Source organism: Carettochelys insculpta, chromosome 8, assembly GCF_033958435.1.
Source record: "Carettochelys insculpta isolate YL-2023 chromosome 8, ASM3395843v1, whole genome shotgun sequence".
Classification (NCBI taxonomy): Eukaryota; Metazoa; Chordata; order Testudines; family Carettochelyidae; genus Carettochelys; species Carettochelys insculpta.
Genome location: NC_134144.1, coordinates 63,243,287 through 63,259,754, shown reverse-complemented (window position 1 = coordinate 63,259,754; position 16,468 = coordinate 63,243,287). Strand labels below are relative to the sequence as shown.

Genomic DNA, 16,468 nt, shown 5'->3' with positions numbered 1-16,468 from the left:
AAAATTTTCTTAAGTGTTCTGCATAAAAATATTATTTGGTGCTCCATGGTCTCAAAAAGCTTAAGAAACACTGCTGTAAAGGATCTTGAAGAGCGAGAAGAAAAACAGGTGCCAGAGAATCAAAGGGAGTAAAGCACAGACGTAACAGTTAAATAGAAGAGCAGGTTGCTTATCTTTGTAACCTCTAATTATCCTTTTCTGTTCTCTATTTTAAAATACTCAGGAGTACAGAGATGCTGCTTGGGCAGTAGACTGACTGTTGTGACAACTTCCCATAAAGTAAGCTCTGTATTAGCAACATAACCAACTACAATAAACCCTCACGAACGTACAATCAAGTTGAGCATCATCTCAGGCTTATGCAGCTGCCACCCCTGACAGGAGCAGGAATCTGCTCCTGTCAGGGACAGCAGACACTCCTGTCAAGGGCGGCAGCCTCGAGTCAGGCTGCAGTCCCTGACAGGAGCAAGGGAAAAACCACTCCTGTCCAACACAGCAGCCTGACTCACAGCTTCTGCCCTTGACAGGAGTGATTTCCTGTCGAGGCGGCAGCCACGAGTCAGGCTGCCATCCCTGACAGCTGCTTACAGTGCCAGCTCTCCCAGCTGGCTTGCTGCACAGCTGGGAGAACCAGCACTACAAGCAGCTGTCCGGGCCGATGCACCCCAGCTGGGGAGCCAGGCAGGCACACAGCTGCTTGCAGCGCCGTTTCTCATAAACCACAAGGCATGCAAACATGTGCCCCAAAGCTGGGAGAAGCCAGGGGCTGCATGGCTGCCCCCTCCAATTTCCCCAGCTGCCTGATCCCCCAACCCCTCCCCAATTTACACTAAATTCGATTTACGAGGACGCTGCCCAGAACGCAACCTCCGTGTAAATCGAGGGATTACTGTATTGCTTGTGTCCTTTCTACATAGCAAGAGAATTCCTGCGAGCAAAGTCTCTATGACCTGGAAAAATGTTACTGTAATTGTATTTTTCATCAAACAGTTGTGACCTTTTCTGTTGCTGCTCTGGAGACTGGGACAATGGTCCTGGAGTGTAGAGGAAGCAAAGGACAGAGCTCATACCTAGTAAGTGCTGCCTCTTTTCCTCTTGAGCTGGAATACAGCCAGCAGGTAAGAGCTGTGAGCTGCTGAAGCTGTTACTGATGTATGGGTACAAGCCATGTAGGATTGCACTGAAGATTAATTGCTGTTCTGCAGCCCACATTACAGGAATCAATTAGGTTGTCTCGGTCTAGTTCCTAATGTCCATATGACACACACATGCCATAAACCATTAGAAGAATTACAGTGCCTTGACAGGTTTGGAAAATCAATTACCGTCCCACTTCTGTGTTTTCTCCAGGTACAGCAGCTGGGTAGGGATGCTAGAAAGAATCCTGTGGTACTACTGAAACTGCCCCAACTACCTGTGTGGATAAATGGGACTTGAGTGCCTGTATAGAGCACCACACCAATGGTACCAAGTTCTATTACCCCTCCCTCTCACAATCTATTTAGATGGAGTTCACTCAGCCTCTGAGAAATTCCTCATTTTGATCACAAGGAAACATTCCCTAAATATAAGAGTCCATGATTCATTCTGAGCTATAATTGAAAATATAAAATTAGAGGCTATATCTGCAGACAAGATCAAAACAGAACAGAGTGGGTAGGGCATGCTAATTAGAGCACAATCATCCCTACACTTTTTCCCTGTGCCTCCTCCCCAATTTAAATTGTTCATATACAGCTATTACCAGCAAAATCACCCTTTTCTTCTCTGTGGCAGTCAGCATTGAAGTAACACAACATTGTACGAAGAACCTGCAGTAAGAGGATAGATTATTCACAGCTGCTCAAATGGTATTGCAGGTCTAACACAAAGACATTCAGGGAAGGGAATCACACTGTCATATATTCTTAAGCCCTTCTCTTTTCAGTTTTTATTTAATTTAACTTTTCCTGGCAATTGATCAATTTATTACTAAGACAAAAACAGGTAAAAATCGGTGGGAAAAACTTAATTTTTCTGGGTAAAACTGGGGGTTAATTTTGGTAGATAGAAGCATGTGGGGAAATATAGTATGCTGCAGAACTAAAACTAACTCAAAACATGGTGCCCTCTGATGGTTTTTTAAAAATAATACATCTCTAATCCCCAAAGAAAACTTGTAATTTGAATAAACAATTACTGTTATAGACTTAGAACCATCAGCCTATAAATACAGTAAACCCCCAAAATGCATGATTGTGAGTTAAGCTCAACTCAAAATCCCACTCCCCTGTTCATGGGTCAACACCACACAGCCCCAGTTCAACCATGCACCAGCCCCACTCACCACCCGCATGAAGCTTCGGCTCAACCCCTTCCCCTCCCCTCCCCTCTCCTCCCTCCCACACGCACAGGGCCCAGCTCACCACTGCAGCATGGCTCTGGCTCAACCCCCTGCCCCAGTTCAACAGTCCCCCCACCCCAGGCACAGCTCCAGCTCAGCTACACCTCCCTAACCGCCCTGCAGCCCTAACCTACCCCAGGCTTAGCCCCTATGCACCCCTCCCACAGCCCCAGCCCACCAGCAGGCTTAACCCTCCCCAACTGCCCCCCCAACCCCAGGATTTACCTTTCAAAAGGAGCTCCAGATGCTCCTGCTGCTTCCCCAGCTACAGAACATGTGTTCTGCTGGGAAAAAGCCACCCCCCAACTTACACAGAATTCGAGTTATGTGAGGGTGCATGGGACCACAACCCTCAAGTAAATCAAGGCACTACTGTATTTATATTTAATAATTGGGCCACAATATTTGCAGCACATATATACAATTTCATCCTTTCCTGTTCTTTTCTTTTTTGTAAACTTCTGACTACTACTTTACGTTCTGAAATGTAATCTGATGAAAATTTTCATTTTCCTTCCATCCTTAAACCATTATCTGCAAACAGCTTAAATTTGTACATAGTGGCTCTGTCTACACTAGAGCAATCTTCTGATAAAACTTCTGCTGACAGATTAAGGCCAGACTGCAAAGCAGCTCAAAAATATGATCTATTCTGTTGACAGTGCACATCCAGACTGCCTGGCTGCTCTCTTGACAAAACGGCCACCTGGAAGCACAGGAGACAGGGCTTCCCGGTAGCCTGGAAGCCCTGTCTGTTGACAGAAGGCCCCCCCAAGAGGTCCAGACTGGCTTTCTGTTGACAGAGATATTCTGCCTCCTGAGGGGATGGCAGAATGCTGTTGACAAAAGTGCTGCGGTCTGTCAATTTACTGTCAACAGAATGCCTCGGGAATCTGGGCACTCTGCGGGTTTTGTCAACAAAACTCTAGTGTAGAAGTAGACAGTGGGTGTAAGATTCATCAGTATATACAGAACTTGCATGAGTGCCTGTTTGTTCATTGTATGTATCTTCTAAATCAGCAACGGACTCCACGCAGGCCAACCGGTTAATCCAATGGCAGGCCATGACACATCTTGTTGACCTTGACTGTCTGCAGGCACAGCCGCTGACATCTCCCTTTGATTGCTACTCCCGGACAAGAGGAGCTTCAGGAAGCTGTGTGGGGTGGCCACTTCTTCCCACAGCTTCCATTGGCACAGAACAAGAAACCACGGCCAGTGTCAGCTAAGAGGACGGAGGGGCAATGCCTGTGGATAATCACTTTCAGCAAAACGTTTTGTGCCCCACAGGTTGCTCGCTGCTGTTCTGGATTAATGCATGGCCTTACTCCAACAGGCAGCTTTGCATGTGCACAAACCATAAGTGTATGCACTACATTTATCTCCGGCAATGCAGTGTATTTTTCTAACAAAACACGCTTTAATCTGAAGGATATCAGAGTCGTGTGAAAATCAGAAAAAAGATACATTTTGTAAACCCTGGGATATTCTCAGTAAAAGTTTGTTTAAATTGAAAACCCAGGGGTTTATATTTCTGAATATAGAATTTTTTAAAGTGAGAAAAAGTAATAAACTATCTGAAAATGCTTCAGAACTGCTACCATATTATTGACATATACAAAACACAAAGAATCAAGATTTGAATCAGTGGCACTCATTTGGAGCTCTCTTAACTTTGGTGACATTTTAACAACTTTGAACAGAAAAAGGGGCTTTGGAATTGTAAAGGACAAGCTTGCTTGTAAATACGCCAGAAGCTGAATTTTTAGAAAAAACTTGGCCTGAACCCTGTCTCCAATCTCTTCTGACTGGATTCACCCACCCACCCCTTTTACACTAAATGAAACAAAGGTAGAACATTAATCAAGCCTGGATTTCCATTTACACCTCCCTTAGACACCCCTCATATAGCAAAACAACCACCACTTGTCTCATGACACCACACTCTAAATCATGCAAGTACTTCAGAGGACAGGATAAGAATTCAAAACAACCTTGACAAATCGGAGAACTGATCTGCAATCAACAAGACGACATAAAACAACTGCAAAATATTTCACATAGGAAGGAACTATCAAATATACAACTACAAAAATGTAAAATCACTGGCTAGGCAATACCAGAACTGCTGAAAAGGAGCGGGAGTTATAAAGGATCACAAACTGAGTATGAGTTAACAATCTGATGCAGTTGAGAAAAAGGGTATCACTGAGGAGTGAAACTAAGAGGAGTTTCATCTGTAAGACATGGGAGATAACCGTCCTACTGCACTTGGCAGCACAGAGACCTCAGATGGAGCACTGCATCCAATTCTGGGCACCCCACTCAACAGAAGATGTGCACAACCAGTAAAAGTCCAGCAGAGAGCAACAAAAAAGATAGAACATGTAGAAAATCTGACAGATGAGGACAGAGTAAAAAATGTTTAAAAATTGGACATGGTTAGGGCTGAGAATAGAAAATCTGATAACAGTCTTCAGCCCCATGAAGAGCTGATGTAAAGAAGACAGTGCCCAATCAATCTCCATGACCACTGATGGTAGGAGAGGAAGTAATGGGTTTAACCTGTAGCGAGGGAGCTCTAGGTTAGATTTTAGGAAATATCCAAGGGTAGTTAAGAACTGGAATAAGCTTCCAAGAGAAGTTATGTAATCCTCAACCCTGGAAGTTTTTAAGAACAGATTAGACAGACACCTGTCATTGATGGTTTGGTTTACTTGGCTCTGCCTCAATGCAGGAGACTAGACAACTTCTCAAGATCTCTCCTTTTCACTTCTGAGTCTGTAAGACAGACACACCAAGAGTTTGAGAACACCAACTAAACCCAGGGTGATCATCTGCCCTGTATTAGGCGGGACAGTCCCATATTTGGGACACCAAAAAGGCATCCTTACTTATTTTTTAAAAGGGACTCATTGTCCCATATGTGGTCCCTCCCCCTGCTAACCATTTCCACCAGCAGCTGCGCAGGTGCACCTGCTGGCAGGAGTCACTTCCCTGAGCCTCAGGGAAGCAGGGGGAGCGTGGACAGCTGCCGTGTCCCTGCTGCTTCCCTGGGGCTCCAGGGAAGGGACAGGGGCTGCCACATTCCCGGGGCTCCTGGGGAGCCCCGGCGGCTGCTGCTTCCTTCCTGGTTCCCCTGGGCTTGGTGGAGCCAGGAGGAACTGCCCCTCCCCTCCATATCTCCCTGTCCCATATTTGGGACAGGGAGATACGATCACCCTAACTAAACCTTTAGAAGTACTCCAAAATACTTATTTCAGTGAAACACTCTGCTTTCCTCTTCACATAGATAAACATTTCATGATATAGTCTACAAAAGATCACCCTTCTTTGTTAAAAGGTCAGAGAGGATCTGGGTCAGTAGCAGTGTACTTTTTGTTGCCAGGCTCAAATCCTAATATGCTGTAAGATATGAATATTTCTGTATCCACTGAAAGAGTGAGTATGCACTGGGAGAAAAGTGTTACTCCCCATAATAAATTAATGTCAGCAAGAATTTTAAATGAGCCCTAAGTATTTTAAAATACCATTATGCCTGAACTTGCAGAGGGAGGAGGAAAGGATTCAGAGTAATACCTACTGTCCATTATACTAATGAAACTGTGAGGTCACCACACTAACTCTGGTGTAGGGAAGATGTTAGTAAACAGAACACAGATTCAATGCTTAATGAATAAAAAATAAAGTACTGCTCTAATTGGACAACTGTGAAATGGCCTGTTTAACTGAATTGCCATTTAGAAGGCTCTTTAGCGCTCAAAATATATCTGCCATGCAAATAAAAAGTGAAATGAGTTTTTAAACAAGCAATTTAATTTCTGCTTATATTAATAGTGAAACTACTCTATATTCACCTAAATTTGGCGGAGACTCTTCCCACATACACAGGTATGCACATCTATTCAAAACAAAATACAAGTAAATCTATGATGACACCGGATTATAGTATGAGAAGCACTGGTGATTTATTTCAGAAGCCTCCAAAATTAATGCCCAATTTGAGGCATTTTAAAGAAATCTAATTTTCATAGCGTATGTTCTCTGCACTTTCAGAAAAACAGGGCCTTTTAAAATATCTCAAATTAAGCACCTTAAATATGGAGACATGCAAAACCACCTCAGTCTAGAAGCCAAATAAAAAGGATTTCACTTTTAGAATAACGGACCCTAAGCAATAATTATGTGCTTTTGCCTATTTCTGCGCAACAAACTCTATAAAGCATCTCTAAGTCTATGTCTACACTACTAAGCTTTTGGCAAGTAGAATGAATCAGCACAAACCTATTGCTAGAAGACAAGCAATGTAGCTGCTGTTTTCCAGAAAAATACTTCTAACCCCACCAACAGCATTTGCTTCACTGCAGGAGAGTGCTGATGCCGACAAAGAGCTGGAAAGTGTTAAGCAACATTAATGATAGGCAATGCTACCAACCACACCTATTATCAAATGAAACAACGTTTGCAAATGAGAGGAAAGTATGTCATAAAATGCATAAGGGTCCTATGTATATTCCCTATTTTCCAAAGGTCTATTGTTTAGATGTTCTTATGCTACATCCATAACTAATATTCAGGTGCTTGCTTGTAGTTCACTGATGACATGACTAGCATCTGCCATACATTCTTTGTGCTCCTCAGAGACAGAATTTCATGTTATGTATAGTGAAGTGTTACTGTTTGGTAAGGTTTTTTTTTTTTTTTTTCAACTTTTAATATATGTGTTAACATAAGAGAAGCCAAGGTTGAAGAACCTGCACTTGTAGTTAAAGGCTATAAAATTTGTTACAGCTCTTGGTTACAAATGGAATTCATTCCACGGAGAGCTGTCAATTGCACAAATGGATTTCATCTTTCAAAGCAGTGTGTTCAAAGACATTTTCCCCACACATTCTATTTAGTTTTAGTACCTGGATGCATATCTGGGATCAAATTTCTAAGACAAGTCTTACGCCAAGATATAGTTAATACTGAGGCGTTTGCACATTCCTGACCAATGAGTTCAACAGCTTTCACTTTCAGAGTCCTACATGATGAGAAAATATCATGGCAGCAAGACCTCGATAACACATTTATCAGCCCTGGCAACCCAGCGGAGAGGACTACTTTAGCACCTTCCATAGGCCCACTGAATGTGAAAATAGGCCCAGGTATTCTTTTTCTTTGTAGTGGGCGGCTCAGCCCAGGAGCTGCACCTCTAAGAGTCTGCCCCAGCTCCTTTAGCCGTTCTTTCCTAATTCTGTCCATTTTGTAAACACCAGCAGGTTCACTGCTTGCACACCAATATCCTGTCACATTTCCTTTATTCCCTAGAGTTTTAGCTCATGTGGAAACAAGAAGGGCTTGCCTAAATTGGGAAAATGTTTTCTCTCATAATATTTGTTACCACAATGTTATACTCTGAAGGTAAACCAGAATACTTGTGTTTTTTAAAAAAAAAAAAAAAATCACATCTCAATAATTGTGAATCCAGTATGGACACTAAGGTTAAGTAAGTACAACCAACTGAAACTATTTAAACTAGGGATGTAAGATCTGGGTTAATTGGTTAAACAGTAGATAAACCTACCAGTTAACCAATTAAGGGCAAAACAGGGCATTGTGTCCCTCTCCCCAGCCACTCACATGCTCCTCCCTGACTGCAGCATGTCAGAGACCCGGGCTCCTCAAGACCGGCTGGAGTTTCTCTGCCCCCAGTGCCACCAGACAAAGGCCCTCCAGCCTGGCCAGAGCAGACTCAACCCCCTGGCATCCCATGGGTGGGGGCAGGGGAACGGCTGGTTAGGCCACAGCAGACAGAGGCTGCTCCAGCTGTGCTGGAGTGCCCCCAACCTGCGGTAGTCTTGTGGGACTAGAGCAATCCCCTTCCTGTGCTGGGCAGGGGGCTGCTCCTCCCGTCACTGGTTAACCAGAACTGGAGAGCCATTTGGGATAAGGCTTACCGGTTGACAAACCTATAACATCCCCATTTTAAACTCTACTGTCCTTGTCTATATTCATTGCTAAACTGTGCTTAACTCATTAATTACTATATATTGTAAAGGTGCTATAACCACTCAGTATGGAGAATTCAAAATTAGGACAAATAGCGTCAAGCACTAAGCCTCTTCAACCACCCACACTGAAAAAATCTCCTTGACTGGCTGCATGCCAATGCAAATCCCCTTGCCCAAGGCTTACCATTGCAGCTCCCATCCAAAAGTCCCTCTAATATCTATCATCTGCATGCGGAATAAATTCTGTTATGTGCACCAAAGCATGTGCACCACCATTAGAAACATGCTGCTGGTTACGAGCAGCCGTGGGCACACTGATAATCAGCAGGGCAGCACCTGAATCTCTCCCGAGTGGCCGCTCAAGTGCACAGCTTACAAGGAACACTGCTCCCAACAGACAACATTTGGATGAGTGGTATTGTAACTTTGCACTGGCATGTGTAATTATTTATTATCTACTAATCACAGGTGCAAGCTGTGCTTTTGCAGAATGTTGGAATACATTAATCTGCCTTCATTCTGAATTTATTTTATTTGGGTCTGTTAAATAAAAGATTCATCAACTTTTGCATGATCCCAGGCATGAATATATTTTAACCTAGAGCTCAGCCATGAAAGTAGTAACTTCTCATATTTCAAGGAGAAGGTCATCACTGGATACACAGGAACTCAAAGAATTAATCTATAGGAGGCATATGGGTTACATGAAAAAAGGCAGAGCGCTACACGCGGGAAAAGACTGTGAGGGAACTAAAGAACTGGCACTATACATGAAAAGGGAAGCAAAAACCAGAAAGCGGAAGAGAAAGACAAGCTTTCAACAGGATAGAGAACATATTAATTTTAACTTTAATAATAAAGGATTTTAAAAAGCCCCACACATTAAGAATAAAAGCCCAAGTTTTCAAATGACTATCTGTGTGCCTTAAGTTTTTGGTACTCAACTTGACGCTACAGTTTTTCAAAGGGTGAGGGATTCAGCACTTTCTGCAAGCTGGGCACCTTTAAGATGTGTTAAGCTGAACCCCTAAAAACTGAAGCTGTCAAATTTCTAATCATTTGAAAATTTATAGGTAAGGAATTTAACCAATAAAAACACTGTATGAATACATAGGAATGGTAAAGGTGAAAGGAGAGAGAGAGGGGGATGCCAATTGGTGACTTTATTTCTTGATGTCACAATTCTAGCAACCAACTGCAAGTGTTTTAAGGGCATTGGTAACAGAGAGACTAAGGGAAGAGGAGGCAGAGAAGTTAAGAAGGAAACAGAGGAGAGAAGCAAGCATGCCAGTGCTAAGAGAGACTTATCAGGTAATCTGCCATTTTGCATCTCACACTGAGAGGCTCTGTGGTCTGGCTGCAGCATAGTGAAAGAAGTTTAGAATGATCATTTGAAATCACCGCCTAAAATAAATAAATTCTATAGAGAAGGAGTTTAAGAAGATTTACTTCTAAATAGAACAGAGTAGAGAGAATGGGAGAGAACAGGTAGGGACTGGAAGAGATCAGAGTGAAAGTTATAAAGTGGCCTAGGACAATTGGTCATTAAAACTAATGCCTCTAAACTTCCTTACTCATCACTATCATGGGGGACCCTGACTTCATTGTAACCTCTGTCCTATTTTCAAAAATCCAATCTTAGTTAGTGCAGTGACTATTAACTATGCAATTCTGAAGCACTTCACCACTAAAACTTAGTTCTAATGCTGATTTAAGGATATAAGAAAAACAAAGGCTATCAGAGCTCGGATTTAAGGGTCAACCTAGCGCAAATGTTAAAAAACTGCCAACCATTGATCTCATATACTATGCGTGCAGCAGTAACTGAGCTGCCTTAAATTCCCCTAGTTTGTTTTACAGCCATAAAAGGCAGATCAGTAGGCCTACAGCTTGGCATTTTGGGGACTCAGATATTCTGGTCCTGGACATGTTATAAGAGCTTGCAGAGTTTAGAAAGACCACCTTTCCCTCCCTTCTGCCCCCCTACACCAGCCCCTAGATATCTCTCATCCCTTCAGATTTACTCCAACTCACCCAAACTCCACTAGGAAGGATTCTTATCGAAACCAAACCCAAGGGCAAATCAAATCCATTTCAAGATATATGCCTTAGCTGTTACTTAATTTCAGAACTGATTAAAGATTAGTTTTAATTTCTTTCATGGACTTTCACTGCCTTACATTATTTTTTCCCCTACTGATGGTCTGAACTGCAAGGATGTTGAACTTTTTAATCTGCTCAAAAATGTTACTGCAAGACATCTGGCAGCAAGGCTTTTGTTTTCTGTGTCCACTGCCTTTAGAATTTACTTCCCCATTCCTCTGAAGTCCTACAGAGTCAATGCACATTTCTTTATCTTTCAGACACAAGCTATTCCATGTCCTTAATGCCTAAGCATATGTTCAACGATAGAAGCAATCCCCATGCCAAGGTCAGTACAGTCACCTTATAATGTATAATCCATTAAATTTAAAAAAAAAAAAACTTTACAGAAAAGGTGGATAGGATAGGATCTTTTATCTTACTACTATTGTTTTTACCCCTTTTTGAGGCATTTTAATATCAATGGAAAACTAGAATCATAATGCTATAATCATGGCTTGGAACCTGTATCTTCTGGCTATAATATTCAGTTTATGGGAGATTTGCTTATCTATTAATTTGCCTTGCCTCAGGCCATCCTACTGCAGCCCAAACTAGTGCAAGTCCTTCCTTCCAGTATTGGAGACAGCTATCTTTTTTTCTCTCTCTAGATGTTATTATCCCAGTAGCTAATCTAGTAATAAGCAAAATCATAACCTTCCTAATGCCTACCAACTGTAGGCAGGCGAAGTATAAGGCAGGCACACATTGTAATGCACATGTAATGAATAAGAAACTCTTTTTTCCCTGATCTTTTTATACCAATTCATAAAAACAAGAGTTCAAAAGCAATACCAGATAACAGAATCGGGAGCCTGCAACAGTTGGTGCCACACACATACCAAGTTGCCCCATTACTTTCTTCTCCTTTTCTATTGATTAAAGATACACACGACCTTTCAGCAGGGTTTACTAATTCAAATTTTCAACACTGAGAAAGCCTGTGTGTGTGTGTGTGTGCGCGTGTGCGCGCCCATTAGTGGTATTGCACAAATCTCTGTCATTTAATCTTTACTCTCAAACTGATGCAAAATTTGGAATACACTTATGGTCTAATTGCAGGACCCTCAAAGTAGAAACAGGGGGTTTGGGTCTATATTAAACCAAAAGTTTTGAAGAAACACATAGATCCACTCTTACCAATGGAAAATGATATCAAAGGAACTGAACATACATTATTGTCTAAGGCATTTCTTCCCATGCCTTATGTTGGGAATTTTGCTGTCTGAAAACTGTTTAAAACGTAAATTAAAGAGAGGCCTTGTTTTTTAAAAAAAAAAAAACACACACTGCTGAGGCCATGTCTACATTAGGCCGAAAAGTAAATCTAAGGTACACAATTCTGGCTACTATAATTGCGTAGCTGGACTCAACATATCCTAGATTGATTTTTCTGGCCATCCACACAGGGGGAAGTTGACAGGAAGAGTACCAGCGCTGACTGTAGAGCCCTGTTGGTTCGATTCAGTGTGTCCCCACTAGGTGCGCTAAATCAAACTCCAGAAGATCAACCCTGAAGGAGCTGATCTTCCGTTAAGTATAGACATACCCCGAGACAAAATATGCCTTAACATTTTGTAATTTGTTTGTACTTTCTTACCTGGTGCACTCAAATGTGAAAACTGTAAACTGTAGACCAGTTTATTTGTTTCATAGCTTACAGACCGTTTTAAAGGCTCAATAAATTAAATCAGTGGACTGTAGTCATGCACTTTATAACATGCAAAGTTATTCTTAAATGGACTCAAATCTGTCCAAAAATTGTACTTCTGGAACCCAACACTGTTGTATTATATGGTTTAAGGTACCACTCATGGTTCTCTGGCAGTGAACTAATTTTCTGCAGAGATGAGAGGAAGTCTGAGAATCCATCACGATTTCTTACCAAACTTCAGGAATTCTATGAGCCCAATATTTTAGGGCCAGTCAATTAAATTTAGGGTACTCTTTCCTTTTTAATTTAGCATTGCGGATTAACTTTTTTTTACTTTTAATATGCATTTGACATTTGCCTCTGCCTCACAAGCATCTCAACCTCTTCCCCCATGACCATTTGGCATACTTCAGTTCTGTCAAGAATTAAAAGCTGACAAAAAGTCTCAGAGGGGTAGTTGTGCTAGTCGGTAGCTTCACAAAAAAAAAGACAGAAGACAAAAACTAGCAATAAATCATAAATTTTCAGCCTGGCTAAGAATTGACAGACAACTCAGATGCCCCAAAATACATATAGTGATAGTGTAATTAAACATTTATGTATGGTTTGAAAAAGAGAACACTAGAGTGGTCAGATTTTGCAGATAATACAAAATTATTAAGCAAGTGCACAGTAGACTAAACTCAGAAAGGCCTAATGAAATTAGCAGAAGTTGCAGTGATATGTCAACATAAATTAAATATTGACAGTCGTAAAGTAAATCATAATGGAAGGAGTAACATGAACTATCCATACCTACTACCGGGCTCTGAAATAACCATAAGCCTCAAAGCACAGACCCAAAGGACTTGTGAAGCTCAACATAAACCTGCATTTTTATCTGCCACAACGCACGCATACAAAAAAAATAAACAAACAAAACAATAGGATGAATATGGTGGTATAATAATTTCATTGACTGAACACAATATTCTACTGTGGCCACGACACCAAAATCTGTATTGCAGAAATAGACCCAAAGATAGGAAGCACAAATCATTAGAAGTATAAAAAAATTCTATGCAATAAAGACTGAAGAGACACAGATTGTTTCACTTAAGACAAATAAAGGATATGAGGGAACATAATAGACATATATGAAATAATGAATGGTACAGAAAAGATAAATTGGACCACACATATTTATATCCTTATAGAAGAATAATGGGAAAGAAATTGAAACGTAACAAATTTTCAAAAATCTTAAAAATATTACAGAGGTCAAGGGTTAACAGGATTAGACATGGAATATTTGCAAAATGAATATGTTTGCAATTATGTTATCGAGAACTAGGTAAAAAATCCAAAAGTGATAGTGACATGAAGTGTGAGGATTTATAGGATAACCAAGGACTTGAAAAGAAAGTTTTCCTAAGGGACATTATTCCATAAATGGTCAACTACAGGGTTTCCTTGAAACTCTCCCTCTCCTCTGTACTGGTCACTGTCAGAGACAGATTATTGAGCTATACATTCATTATCCTGAACCAGCTTGACTTTCTATATTCCTATGTAACACAGAGAAAAGAATAATAAAACTCAGTGCTTTATCTCTGCATGTTGTAAAAGGTGACAAAATTCCATCTGGGCTGGCAAGCGCCGCTTTGGAAAACGTCCACTTAAATGATTATGAATGCAAATAAAAAAGGCAGAAGGACTCCAGTGCAAATACAGGATCCACACCTATTTTTATTTAGTTGTTTTGGTTTTTACTGTCCAGATTTCAACTTGACACTGTGTATACAGAATTAAAAATATATATTTTTCCCACCCTGTCACCACAAACACTAACTTTACCTGTACAGTTTAGTTTGTTGTGCACACTGGTAAAATTGTTTATTTTTAAAATGGCATAACATTGTTCACCTGAATATTAATGACATCAAAGGGCTGAACATTTGAGATAGAGAGAAATCCCTGAATTTTGTGGGGGTGCGGGGCAAGAATGGCTAGCTTCCCCATCTGTCAATCAGCCACTGAAACTTACGTTTTTATGTAGGTTTTAGTACAATTCCAAGAGGGACTGCTGTGTCAGATTTGGCCTACAGTTTAAGTTTTGTGAGGAAATGTGGAGCAAACCATTTTTCCCCCCAAATCGAAAAACAAACGAACCTGTTGCCATACTTTGATTAAAAAACAAACACTGTCTTATAGCATTTGCAACTCAAATAGTGCAGCTTTGTGCTAAAGCACCAGAACTTTAATGGAAAACTAGACTATTTTCATTCCCAGGCTGACAGAAATGCAAAAAACTGAACACCAAAAACAGTTGATTTTTAAAAATCTTTTTAGTTTTAAAAACTGAAGTATAGTGTATAGTTAATATAGCCTAGTCTTTCTAACCAGCTTTGTACTATATGTCAGTATTAAGACAAGCCTAAATAAAACATAGGTGCAATATAATTAAATCCATGATCATGCTGTTCCTCACAAATGGAATGAATAGATGTGGATTTTCTCTTTCCTCACAGAATTTAGAATACTGTTGACAACAATTTTTAAGGGAGTATCAGAGCATGTGAAAAGATAACTTTCTTAAAATTAAAGTGGAAACCACAGTGTGGTTGGTTTCCAGTTACAACAGAAAAAAAGTTACAAATGACAGTCTGTAGCCATGAAACAGATGTAAAGGAAATCACAACAGCTCAAATAAGATAAGTGGTTTTTTTTACCGGGCATGATAACAGATTTCACAGGGGTGACTTGCCCAAGACAATTAATTCACTTAGTAGCAACAAGGAACTAATTAATAAATCTGCCTAACCATAGAGTTACCTTGTAAACCTTCCATGACTGGGTAGGATCTGAAATAACTCTAATTAATCCCAAATAAATTCTTCTGACTGTTTTAATTTCTCTGTCAGAGTCCTCCCTATAACTTCTGCATCTTGATCTTTTTAAATTGTCTTAATTTACAACAACGGATTTACATGGAGTAAAAGCAAATATACAGCCCTAAAGAGAGATGGTAAATCAATGACTCTGTAGATCGGCTTTGCCTGAGGGCTGCTCTTTGACTTCCCCTTCTGTCTCCTCTCTCCAGCCTCCCTTAATGCCCTGTCCAGTGTCTAGGAAAGGCCTGCGGACCTAGGGACTCTCCCCGCCCCAAAGGAAGGCTGGTCCCCCCCACAGACGTTCCGCGCCCTCGGGTGCAGCGGGACAGCCATGGGGGCGGTCGGAGCGCTGGCGCAGGACAGTCTCCCGAGAGAGCTGCGCCCTGGTACCCTGGTGCCCGGGACAAGCTGGCACCCACCTGTACTGCCAGCCCTTGGTGCTGCCGCCTCGGCTGCCGGGGCTCCTGCTGCTGTTCTGGGCCGGGAGCGGCACGTCCAGCCGGGCTTCGCTCTCGGGCCCTCTCAAGGCTGCGCCCGAGGCCGGCTCCCCGCCCTGCATGGCCGTGGGTCCAGGGCGCCCGACGCCCTCCCGCAGCAGCGCCCCTGGGGAGCAGCAGGGATCCGCGGCCCTGGGCGCGGCGGGCCTCGGCGGGGAGAGCGGCCGCCAGCAGCCCTGGAAAGCGGGGCAGGCGAGCGGGAGACACGGGGCGAGGGGGCGGCGCGGGCCGCGGGGTGCAGCCGTCTCCGGGGCAGAGGAGCCAGCGGGTGCCCAGCAGGGACACGGGGAGAGGGCGCGGGGCCGCTCCTGCCGCTCGGCCTCCCGGCTCCCTGAGGCACCGCCCGCGCCGGGCTGCTGCTCCGGCACCGGAGCGCTCAGCCGCGTCGCCTCCCACTCCCCACGCGGCGGGGCCCGTGCGGAGTCTGCGAAGACCCTGGACCTGCCCCGCTCGGCTGGGCTGGGCTGGGCTGGGCCGGGCCCGCCGCAGTGCCTCCCCTTCCGGGTCAGCCGCCTGCCATCTTGGGCGTGGGCGGGGCCATCGGGCGGGGAAGGGGCCGCTCTGTCTGGGTGGGGCGCCGCCCTGATCGGGGCTCCCCACCCCGGCGCGGGGAGAGGGGAGTAACTGCCGCCTCCACAGCCCCGGTCCCGCACCCCCCCCCTCCCTCCCGGAGAACGGGGAACACCTCCCGCCTCCACAGCCCCCCAGTCGGGCGCACACAACCAGGAGTACGGGGAACACCTCCCCCGTTCACAGTGCCTTGCTCTAGAACCCCCTAGGGTAAGGGGACGGCTCTCTCCTTCAGAGCACCCCGGGTCCTGCAGGTCCCCCACCACTCACGTATAGCAGGGGGAGATGCAGACTTGCTGAGTACTCCCCCTGCAGGGTGCTTCCATCATTGTTCCTCCCCCAGCCCATCCAGG

The 16,468-nt window shown here is 43.2% G+C and overlaps 1 protein-coding gene across 1 annotated transcript in view; it reads right to left on the bottom strand.

The window, feature by feature from the left end:
- OSBPL11 (oxysterol binding protein like 11) overlaps positions 1-16,017 on the bottom strand; it is a 57,847-nt gene extending 41,830 nt beyond the window's left edge. The window contains exon 1 of the mRNA XM_075000892.1: positions 15,468-16,017. Coding sequence (XP_074856993.1) covers positions 15,468-15,607 — 140 coding nt within the window. The 5' untranslated portion in view covers positions 15,608-16,017. The remainder of the gene's footprint in view (positions 1-15,467) is intronic.
- Between the last annotated feature and the right edge of the window lie 451 nt (positions 16,018-16,468).